Source organism: Cricetulus griseus, chromosome 5 (assembly GCF_003668045.3).
Source record: "Cricetulus griseus strain 17A/GY chromosome 5, alternate assembly CriGri-PICRH-1.0, whole genome shotgun sequence".
NCBI classification, from domain to species: domain Eukaryota; kingdom Metazoa; phylum Chordata; class Mammalia; order Rodentia; family Cricetidae; genus Cricetulus; species Cricetulus griseus.
In genome coordinates, this window is record NC_048598.1 from 87191640 (window position 1) to 87203409 (window position 11770).

At 55.0% G+C, this 11770-nt stretch overlaps 1 protein-coding gene across 1 annotated transcript; it reads left to right on the forward strand.

Moving 5' to 3' along the window:
* The first annotated feature begins 7909 nt into the window (after nucleotides 1-7909).
* LOC113835958 (homeobox protein SIX3-like) lies at nucleotides 7910-10625 on the forward strand. Its single transcript, XM_027418130.2, is given in 3 exon segments — nucleotides 7910-8086; nucleotides 8089-8741; nucleotides 10433-10625. Coding segments are annotated over 3 exon segments (1023 nt in total).
* The last annotated feature ends 1145 nt before the right edge of the window (nucleotides 10626-11770 follow it).

Consider the following 11770-nt stretch of genomic DNA (forward strand, 5'->3'; position numbering starts at 1 on the left):
AGATGGAGTTGGGGTTGCATCGCAGGGCAACAACTATTCACCCTTCTATGGAGAGGTGCGTCTGGCTGCTCTGTTACCCCCCCCCCAAATAAAGCTAATGATGTAGTAATTTAGGAGGGGTGAGGGGCTGGGCGAAAGGAGGGAGGAGAGAGGATGGGGAAACACGCGCCCCAAGAGCGAAAGCAAACAGCTAGCTGTAGAGGCGCTGCCGCAGTTCAGGCTTCCCAACAGGTTAGCTAGCCTAGGATCCACCCGGTATTTCGCAGGAAGGGGGGGGGGTGAGATAGCTCCTGGAGGGAGAGCCTTCCTGGAGGACAGAGGGAGGGAGAGAAAGAGAGATAGGAGCGACAGCGCTCGCACAGAGCCCTTTGAAAGGACTTACACTTCCTAATGAATATTTATCCGCCGCTGCTACACACTCCCGGCTTCTCTTACCTTTCCGCAGGTAAGATCCTCCCTGCTCCCCTACCCTGACGGGGGTCATTCCGGCTTCCCCAGGCATGGGTGGTCAATCTTTGGGCTGCCAGGGTGAGGTGTGGGGTGTGGGTGTGGGGTAAGGTGGCATCGCGATGTGTGATGGGACTCGCACGGCCAACAGAGTGTGGGGGCTACCTGTGTATAATGAGGGAGAGAGAGAGAGAGAGAGAGAGAGAGAGAGAGAGAGAGAGAGAGAGAGAGAGAGAGAGAGAGAGAGAGAGAGCGCCCAGCGCGCATCTGCTTGAGGTACTCCCTACGGACATTTTCCGGACTTTTCTCCCTGGATCTCTTGCCTTTGCCTTTCTTGGTTCTCCTCCCCCACTCTTTTGGGCTCTTCTACCTCCTCCCCCAACCCACCTCTACCCTCGGTTGCAGAACCGCTCATCCGCCCGGCTTTGTGCCGCTGGCGCGCATCCCTCCAGGCAGGCTCTCGCATCTCTCACAAAGAGGATGAAGAGCTGTTTTTCCTCTGTAGCTCCTACACCGAGCCCGCTGGTCAAGGGATCCCTCGACCCCCTTCCCGCAGGTTCTGCTCTTGAGATTCTGCCCTGCCGCGCGCTCTGCCTCTTTCCCCCTCTTGGGGCGCAGGGTCTCAGTGCAAGGAGATGAGAGTGATGGTCGATGACTGGGACTCCGGGTAGCGGGGTGAACTTCACAAGGGGCCTAAAACCAGGGACTGCGAGGCAGAACCGCCCCCCCACATGGTACGGGACTAGTAACCCCCCACCCAAGCCACCGCTGGCGAACTCAGACCCGCCTAGGGGGGAAGAGGGAGGGGAAAGGGAAGGAAGGGGTCGGGGAGGAGCTGATGCTTTTACACAGAATTCTTGAAGTAGACTTACCCAGCCACCTGTTGAGAATCAGTCTGGGGTCCTCCAGCTCCGGATCTGCCTGAGGTGGACACAGAAACACAAAAGCCAAGTTGGGAAAATAAATTTCTTTGGCTACACTAGGTGAGGCAGGTTAGGCTCATAGCCCTGTGCTGAGGTCGCAAGGCTGTAATATCCAAGAGGGTACTTTGTTAGAAGACCCAGGACTCAGCGTCTGTCCCCATCTCAGGCCTTCTCAGCTCAGAGGCCAGGGACTTTGAGTCCGTGAACTCAGGGCTCAGCACCCTCAGTTCAGCTTAAGCCGGGGCAGGCCTTCTAAGCCCTGCTCAGAAGTCAAGAGCAGCAGCGCCGCCGCTCCTTGCAGCCTTTCATGCTGCAGGCGCTTCTCATTCTTGTGTCTCGGCCTCTCTGGGCGCCCCGGGACAAAGCCCCCAGAACCCGGTCGCTCCCTTCCCGCTAAATCCCCTTCGGGGTCAGTGCTCGCTACCAGCACAGGGCCGCACGCCTCTCCTGCTAGCCGTGTGGCTCTTAAAGAGCCCCACACCCCTCCGCCCCGCGTGGTCCTTCGACCCCCGCCACCCCTCCCCTCTCCTCCGGATCTAGCCCCCCACGCCGACGCCTGAGGTCCCTGCTGCCCCGACCCAATGCCCGCAAACTCCCAACCCCCTCCTTTCGCCTCCTCCCCTGAGCAGCCGGTGGGTCTGCGAACTGAATTCTACCCTCCGTTTTAGGTCTCCCTTCACTCCAAGAGCACCCACCCTGCTTTCGCCCTTTGAATGGATCATGACCTGGCCACTACCTTTGCTTAGCTCAGAGATGATCCTAGAATGTCTACCAGGACTTGGTTTAGGGGGTCGTGGAATGGAAAAGGGGCTGGGCCCGGGAGTGGAGCTGAATGGAAGGAGGGAAGGGAGGAGGGGCCGGCCAGATAAACTTAGACTCTGAGGCTCTCAGCTACCCCAGAACCCACACTGGCCTTCATCGGTCTATGAAATCTGGCCTTGTTTGGGGTCCAGAGGTTAGAAATTTCACCCTGCCCAGTGGAGGCGGAGGGGGCTGTAAGCATATGGAGACTAGAACGTCCAAAAGGTCCAGAATAGTGGAGAACTGAGAGTTCCCTGCTCCCAAACCCTGTCTAAAGGTCCACGAGCTAGGTGCACAAGAAAGGAGTGAGAATAGACCTTGAGTTCCAAATGTCCAGGGGAAAGGACGATGGGGGAATCCGGGGGGGGGAAGGCAATTCTTCCTGAGGAGTGAAGTACAGTTTCTCAAGATTTTTTTAAAAAAATATTAACTAGTCAACCATGTCCCTTGGCCCAAAAAGAAATAGATGGCTGTCATAGTGGATGGCTGTCTCCACTTCCCTTTCTTCCAGAAATGTTCCTCTTTCACTCTCAGGGTTTGTATCGGGTCCAGTCTTGCCCAAGGAGAGTGGCCTTGCCTAGGATACCTTCTTCAGGCCTCTCCATAGCTAGAAACACGACTGAAGAGAGATCAGAGCAGGGGTAAAGTGAAGGCAAGTGTGAACCTTCAAGTGAGGCAGTGGTGCCCAAGTTTCATCAGCACTGACAGGTTCTATCATTTCACTGTGTGGGCTCTGTGGAGGTGCCAGCGGGTGTCGGTTTGGGAAGCTGAGCCTGCTCACCTTGTCCCAAATACAGGCCCGGGGTTCTACTTGCTGGAAAATTGGTGGAAGGAGTGAGGCCTCCTGGGGAGATGAGACCAAAGGAATTTGAGAAAGGGAGGTGGAAGCTGACCATCCCTTGTGTGCCTGCCCTTCTGCCATTCCAACTCTAGTCCAAATGAACCTTTAAGGAACTGGGGTGTCTAATTGATTTGCAGCTGGCTCTGGTAGGGGAAAGTTCATGGTACACATGGATGATGAGCTAGATTCAAAAGCTGTAAAAATCCACCTCCCTACTTCCCCGTACACATAACGGTAGGAACTCTCATCCCCTGTCTAGCTCCTTTCTCTTGGGGCTAGATCACTGTGCAGCCAGCTAGACTGGGTTTGTGCCCACCCTCCTGGGCCTGGCGGTGGGAGGTGTTCAGGTCCTAGACAGAGCCAAACCGCTCTTGTTTGAGGATGTGGGGGGTGGAAGGGCCTTTAGCGGGCTCATTAGGCGGAGCGGGGTGCCGAGAGGTGCGCGCTGCCGGCCCCAGAGGCCGCCTTTGAGCCGTCGGGGCGGCTTCATTAAGCAGTGCTAACAAGGCGTACAAATGCCGGGCCCAGCAGCTTTCTTGCAATGCTGGGGCCTTAGCAGGGCGCCAGGCTAATGAGGGTCACTCAAAGGGGCTGATCAAATATTCAAATTTCCCCTCACGCCGGGAACTTTTATGCACCGGGAAAGTTGAGGCAACTGAGCAGTGTTTACTGTCCTGAGCGACAATTGCTTGAAGCCAGGGTCCCCGGAGGCTAAGGAAGGGAGGGGAGCTAAGGGGAGGGAGCAGTTGTTGTTGTTGTTGTTGTTGTTCAAAGGAAAGTAATCGGGGGTCCTTGAAGGGCTTCCAGGCCTCCCCGCCAGAGTACTGAGCTCCCCGGCGCCCTCCCTGGCGGCCTTCGCCAAGCTCCTTCGTTTGCAGCTTGCGGGGAGGCCCAGACCACCCGTTACCTAGCAATCTCCATCTTCCAACGTCCTATAGGCCGGAAGAGGCGTTGCCCACCCCCCCAGGACCAACCTTCCTGACCATTTAGGTTGGCAGTTCCGGGTTGAGCAAGGAGAACCAGGTGTAGTTGTCCCAGGCCCTGCGGAACCCTTGGCATAACAAATAAGAAGGGAGTGGGGTTTCTGCAAAGTCCCCTGAATAGACCGAGACTTTACTAGCGCTGTGGTTGGAACTGACATCTGTAAATAAGTGCCTGGCAGAGCACGTTAGGACACACACCCGGTTCAAGTGCTACCCTTTCTCCCAGCACTGACTGAACTCTGACCCACAGATCCGGTAGCCCGGGGTTGAAGGTGTCGGCAATTTTGTCTGTGCAGGTGCTCTCTGTGGGTGCTAGGACGGTAGATCCACCAAGTCCCAGATCCTTGAGTCTCAGAGGCCAGAAAGAGAGATCTAAAGGCCCTACAGGCTAATTCACTGCGGTCTTGAGGCTCTGAGAGTATCCGGGTGCAGGCGATCCTCAGCGTCCCACCTACTCTGGAAGTGCCCTAGGCTCTTCCTAGCTCTCCCATTACCCACCTCAGACTAGCGAAGAAGCAACCTGGATCATCGACACCGGCCCCCTTTCCCCAGTGCTCAGTGCGTGGGAATTTGGAAAAACTCCAGAGGTCCACTGCACACACCCTCCCCAAATGCACACACCTAAACCTTTCAGATCAAGACTCTACGGATCCCCAGGGGGATCCAGTCCTGCAATAAGCATCGGGACCATCCGCCCCGCCTCCCTGCCCAGCTCTCAGGACTCTCAACTTACCGGCTTTGGAAGCTGCTTAGTGCTTCCGGCCTTAGCCGGAGAAGCGCTGGTGGCGGAGTGGTCGGAGGTGGGCTCTGAGGGCTGCGCAGAACTCTTTTCTGCTGAGAGGCTCTCCCACAGTCCCGGGCGGCTGCAGGCCCAGCCGGGGTAGGGGCGCCCTCAGAGCTGTGCGCCTTGCCTGCTGCCCTCCTCCCGGCTTAGCGCTCGAAAGGCGCGGCCGCCACCGAACTGCCTGGAGTGCAGGGCTGCTCCCGAGCAGGGTCTGCAATCCTTTTGCCTCAATTCTTCCTGAGTGGCGAGGGTTTTCGATTTCAGTGCTTTCGGCGCAGCCCGCGGCACCTGCCCAGCCTCCCCCCAGGCCTGGGTCCCCCCCACTCGGAGGCGGGGGGTTGCGGGGATTGGGAGGGACTGGCCGGGTTCATCCGCCCGCCTGGCGCCTGGGTCCCCGGCTCCGGGGGGATGCAGTTTCGGGGTCACGAGCTGCTTTCAAAAAGTTGAACACAATATTCGGAAACCCACCCGTAGGAATTCTCCCCCCCCCACGCGGCACAATACCCACTCCCCTCCCCTTTTTCATTCCTTCCTCCCCCGCTTCCTCCTCCTGCCCCTTCTCCCTCCCACCTTTCAGCCTATAATCCTTCCCCTACAAGAGAAAGGGGTCGGAAAGAAAAGACGAAGTGTCTGTTTTTGTGTCTCAACCTTTGGGCTCTTTCTGGGCCCGCAATGAGCGACCGCCCAGAGCCTCGCAGCTGAGCGGAAAAGGACTCTCCACAGAAAGATGGAGGGAGGGAGGGAAAGAGGGAGGGAGGGAGGGAGGGAGGGAGAGAGAGAGAGAGAGAGAGAGAGAGAGAGAGAGAGAGAGAGAGAGAGAGAGAGAGAGAGAGAGAACACCAAAGTGAGGCTAGACAGATGCACCTTTTAGGGGAAACATTCTTCCACCCTAGTCAATGACTTTAGGTTCCTCCACCTGCCTCCAGCTAAAGAGTCAGTGTAGCCCTAGTCCAGCCCAAACACTCCTGTCACCCTCAAAACGGGTTTGCACTCCTAGCTAGGCCTTTTAAAATCTGGCGCTGCTGGGTCAAGGCCCAAGAAAGACCCGAGCTTGAGATTTAGGGCCTGCGACCATTTTAGCTCCAAGCTCCAGTTAGGTTCGCATTTAAATTCTCCCACAATCTCTTTTTCACTCCTCCCTCATTGAGATCTCCCGAGTGGTGTGTACCCGGCGCCGCGCCCCCAGATCTGCATCGGAATGTAGAAAAGATCTTTTTTTTTTTTTTCAAAAAAAAGTTTTGAATTCCTCAATGATTTTTCTTCTGGAAAGGCAGCTTAGGATAATTATTTCAGCTTTATTGAGAGCAGATTAGTTGAAGTCTGGGCGCTGCGTTTCAATACGCGTTGTACATGGGCCGACAATGTGGGCATTGTTGGCTACTGTGTGTGAATCCATTCAACATATACACTTTTTAACACCAAAACCGAATCCTGTCTAAATATACACAGTGCGTAGGGAAAGATGTCTCTGACCCGGACAAATCTGCGTAAATCACACTTCCATAGTTACAGAAGCCTTACAAAGGGAGGCTGGACTCAAGATGCAGATTACAACTTCTCACAAGCAACATACCTAAGAATAAATGCCCATGGCTGGCTTCGGGGCTGTGGTGTCCAGCAGACAGGGAAGGCCCCTTCTTTCTTTGGACAAGGGGAACTGTTTCAGGGTTGTGATGCTACCTTATGAAGAAATTAGATTTTATTTGTTATTATAGTTATTTACATTATGAGCAAACAAGGAACTTTCAGGCCTTGGGTATTTACTCATGGTGCCCCCTACAGTTTCAACATCTTTCTGAGGACGCTGGGCAGGCCCAGTGATTGTGCCCATGGATGTAGGAAAAGTGGGCATCCTTGAGACCTCCTCCCCCCCAAGGTCCAGAGAGTCCTAGGTTTCTGAGTTCCTGTTGCTACTCTACAACTGTGAGAAGCAGCTGAGCGTGGGGAGACAAAGGGTGGGCTTGCTTTTGAAGATGGAGAAAGTGTAATGCTGTTTCTAGTATTTTAAAATACTCGGTGATGGGTGGTAGAAGAATTCACTGATCCTTGTCTGGGAGCAGAGTAAAGAACTGTGCATTCAGCATGGAAGGAAGTGGGGTAAATATATTTCAGTGGCACTGGCCAGTTAAGCCCTCACAGGTCCTGGGTTCAACCTCCTGGGTACCACATATTGTCTCCCAAATCTAAGCTCACCCAGGATGAGTGTGCAATAGGCCTCATGCGCTCTCTTCTTTTCACTGATCACTACTAGCGTGCATATAGACAGAAAGACAGACACCATGTGCAAATCTTGCCGGCTGGGCTACCTGGTCCTCAGCCTCTTCACAGACAAGGTGACTGGTGCTCCTGAGGCTGGGAGCCCCTTCCCTTCCCCAAAACACTCCTTGTAACTTATTGCTTGTCTTATTCAACTACTCTATCTCTATTCCTTTTCGAATTTTTGGATCAACTTCCTTGAGCAAGGAGAGAGAGAGAGAGAGAGAGAGAGAGAGAGAGAGAGAGAGAGAGAGAGAGAGAGAGTTGCAAAGATTTTTTTTTTTTTAAATTCTGTTTCCCTTCTTCTCCCTCCTCCCCCCTCCCCTCCGGCTAAGTGGTAAAACCGTCCTTACGTTCTCGGTATTGATTGGCAGGGCTGACAGTGATTGGCAGTGGTTGCCGTGGCAACGCCACAACGACACGCCGCAGACCAATAGAAAAGCGAAACAAAATGTTTCAATGCCGCACTCACTGTGGATTTAGGGGAGATATTATGAGGCTGTTGTCATTAGGGCGATTGCTGTGGAATCGCTGAATCTTGACTCGCCGGTGGTTGGCTCTCGCTCTCCTCTCTCTCTCTCCCCCACTCCCTCTCTCTGCCTCGGGTTCTCTCTCTGCGCGCGCGCACCGGGCCGCTCTCCTTCCTCCCTCTCTATGTGGCTGCGCGGGTGTGTGTGTATGTGGATGTGTGTGGGGTGTGGGTGTCCCTTACGTCCTTCCTCCTCCCCCTCCTTCTCCTTCTGCTCCCCCCTCCTTCCCATCTCCTCCTCCCCCCTCTCCTCTCCCTCCTCCTGGTCCTCATCGCCCCTCTCCTCCTCTTCCTCCCCTCTCTCTTCCTCTCCCTGAATTTTCTCCTCTCCTCTCAGGTCAGTCCATGGTATTCCGCTCCCCCCTAGACCTCTATTCCTCCCACTTCTTGTTGCCAAACTTCGCCGATTCTCACCACTGCTCCCTACTTCTGGCGAGTAGCGGCGGCGGGAGCGGTGCGGGCGGCGGCGGCGGCGGCGGCGGCGGCGGCGGCGCGGGAGGAGGCGGCGGCGGGAACCGTGCGGAGGCGGCGGTGCTGGCGGAGCAGGAGGCGGCGGCGGCGGCGGCGGCGGCGGCGGCTCCAGGGCCCCCCCGGAAGAGTTGTCCATGTTCCAGCTGCCCACCCTCAACTTCTCGCCGGAGCAGGTGGCCAGCGTCTGCGAGACGCTGGAGGAGACGGGCGACATCGAGCGGCTGGGCCGCTTCCTCTGGTCGCTGCCCGTGGCCCCCGGGGCGTGCGAGGCCATCAACAAACACGAGTCGATCTTGCGCGCGCGCGCCGTCGTTGCCTTCCACACGGGCAACTTCCGCGACCTGTACCACATCCTGGAGAATCACAAGTTCACCAAGGAGTCTCACGGCAAGCTGCAGGCCATGTGGCTCGAGGCGCACTACCAGGAGGCCGAGAAGCTGCGCGGCCGCCCGCTCGGCCCGGTGGACAAGTACCGCGTGCGCAAGAAGTTCCCGCTGCCGCGCACCATCTGGGACGGCGAGCAGAAGACTCATTGCTTCAAGGAGCGGACTCGGAGCCTGCTGCGGGAGTGGTACCTGCAGGATCCCTACCCCAACCCCAGCAAGAAACGCGAACTGGCGCAGGCCACCGGCCTCACTCCTACACAAGTAGGCAACTGGTTTAAGAACCGGCGACAACGCGACCGCGCCGCGGCGGCCAAGAACAGGTCAGTGGCGGGGACCGTGGCCACAGCCTCCCCGGGTTGGGGAAGGGGAGACGGGTTGAAAAGCAGGCGATCCGGGCATGGTAGGGGCAACTGACCCAGAGCTGAAAAGCCGGGACTCTATGGGTAGTTGGAGAAAGTTTTGGGTTGTCCTGGAACAGAGGACGACAGACTGTGTGTTTAGATTGCTTTGCCCAAAAGGGGCTTTTTATCAGCGCCAGAACTATGCCTCTAGTGTCCTCAACCCATGGAGCCCGTCCTGGGAAGCCTAGCTATAAGGCTGGGAGGAAAGGAAAACTGCATTTGTTATCTGATTACATCTATGCATCGCAAAAGACGCGGTGGGGGGGGGCGCTTAGAGAAGTCCAGAAGCGGCAAAGAGGGGGAAATGGACCTGGGTTTCTGCCACAAAGGGAAGAAGGCCCGTGGCCACCATCCAGCTAGCTTCCTCCCGGGACCCTGAACAGGAGAAGCAGGTTGGGTGTGAAGAGGCCTAGTGTGTTTTAATTGATGTGTTCACAAAGTGTGTCCACTCTCGGTGTTCCTCAAGCATTAAGTCCCCGGATGTCCTCAGTTAAGGCGCATCCATCGGTTTGGTGCACTCCCTTAGTTGGGAAGCAAACAACCAGCAGGTGCAGTTCTGTAGTAAGCAAGTTGATTACAAAGTTGTTTTGGTTCTTGCCGGATCTTTAAAGCTGAGTTAGGAGAAATACGAAGCAAAACAGGAGAGGGGCTAGAGAAAATGAGTCCAAATGAAAGGGAGAAAGAAGGGGGGGGGGGACCCAAAGCTCTGATATAGAGCCTCGCTCTGCTTGAAAGAACTAGGCCTGGCACACTGCAAGGAGCAGGAACCGCCGCTTCTGACAGCTGCTGGTGGCTGGAGGCTTAGAGTGACTAAGTACCTGGACTGTGTGTGGGTTTAGGTGGTCCAGGCCTGAGGCTACTTGCCTCTCATCTCTGTCCATGACTGCCACTTTTCGCCAGATGAGGGGAGCGCTTCTGTGCCTGGAAAAGAGACAGTCTGTCCTTCCGTGCTGCCTTCTCTTTCTTCCCCTTTCTTGCTTCTTTCTCTTCCCCCCATCTTTTAGCTTCCACCTTCCCTATTTTCTCTTCCCCGGATCCTGCGCTCTCCACACAGGGACTCAGAAAGTAAAACGGTGGGTACTCTTGGGAGAACCGCCCCCCCCCCACACAACCACCACACACACACACATCCGCAGCTCTGGATGTATGTTTGGGAAAGCCGTGGCAGGAGGCTCTGTTGAATTTCTGGGTCTCCAGTCAGCGGCCCGGTTACAAGAGCTTCCGAGGTTGCAGAAGAAGAGTGAAGCTCTTCCCTACTGTCTGCTGGTCCAGAGTTCAGCGTCCCTTGCCGCCTGCTCAACTCTTCGCAGGCAGGCGGCTGGCTTGGGGTTCAGCCCCTTCTCTAAGGCCTTCTCTAACTGGAACGCTTCCCTAATCCAAGGAGCGGGGACTTGGCTTAGGAAAGCTCTCCCATACTCTGGGCGCAAGCAGCTGGGTGCCTGAAAGAACACAAAGCGCTGTCGGGGGCGATGGCTAGGGACACAGACGCGGGAGGCCACGGAGGTAGGGAAGTGCGGGCCCAGCCGGGCCAAGCTCCCCTCGGTGCGAGCGAGGGGAGCAGAGTATTGGGCCTTTGATTCAGGGCGAGGACGGTTCTCTCTTTCCCGCAGGCTCCAGCATCAGGCCATCGGACCGAGCGGCATGCGCTCGCTGGCCGAGCCCGGCTGCCCCACGCACGGCTCGGCGGAGTCGCCGTCCACAGCGGCCAGCCCCACCACCAGCGTGTCCAGCCTGACAGAGCGCGCCGACACCGGCACTTCCATCCTCTCGGTAACCTCCAGCGACTCGGAATGTGATGTATGATAGCCAAGGCCGCCCTCCTCCTCCTTCCCCTCCTCCCTCTCCACCTTCCCCTCCTCCTCTTATCCCTGCTCCTCTTCTGCTTCATCCCTAGAACAAACCGAAATCAGGACACACACACACACACACACACACACACACACACACACACACACACACACACACACACAGTCAATATACACTCCCACCCCAGCCAAATATATATATATATATATATATATAAACAAAAATAAATTAACCTCAAACCATCAACAACCCCCCACCACCTACCACCACAGCCACCCCAAAGGACCGCGACGCCAACAGACAGTCACAAACGTCGACGTTGCGGGCAGAAAACATAAAAGAGGTGACAATTGTATACTTTCCAGGACAAGCACGGCTTCTCCTTTTGGTTCCCACGGACCCGGCACCCCACCTGCATGACGATTTATTTGTATCTGGGAAAATATTCTCTCTAGTTTAAAATGATTTAAGGAGTCGACCATACAAAAAACACCGCTGTGACGACAAGACGACAAAAGCAAACAGACAAAAAGAAAAAAAAAAAACTGACATCTCCGTTCTGAATTTGTTTTTTTAAAAAGGAAAGAAAGAAAAAGAAAGAAAAAACTCCTCGAGAGAAATAGCAAATGTTCCTTCCTTCTGTTGCTCTCTTTTCTCCTTTAGCTCTTTCTCTTTCTCTCTCTCTCTCTGTTTTTAAGTCCAAGTATTGGTCAAACATGATAGAACCTTTTGTTTTTTGTTCAGCAGACAATCATTTTCTTCGTAAGCACCTTTTCTCTCCACTCTGTCACTGCCTGTGTGGGTACTGGTTATAAATGTGGAAAAAGAATAGTTATGACTGTAACAGATTTTTATTTTTATTTCAAAATTTTATATGAATTATGTATATCTTAATGATCGGTCATTTTCCCAGTTTGTAATATATGTGTAGAAATTGCTTGTATATGATACCTGCTTTTTTTTCCCTCTCCCTCCTCTCTCCTCCCTCCTTCCCTGTTCACTCACCTCTTTCCTTTTGGGGGTTCCTCCTCCCACTTGGGGTTCCTGGCGTCGACTTGGTAGTCGAGGCTCGGCGAGGTGGCCAGGGTTAGGGCGAGAGAGGGACCCTCTCCCTAGCAGAGTGAGGCGGTAGTAATCTTATG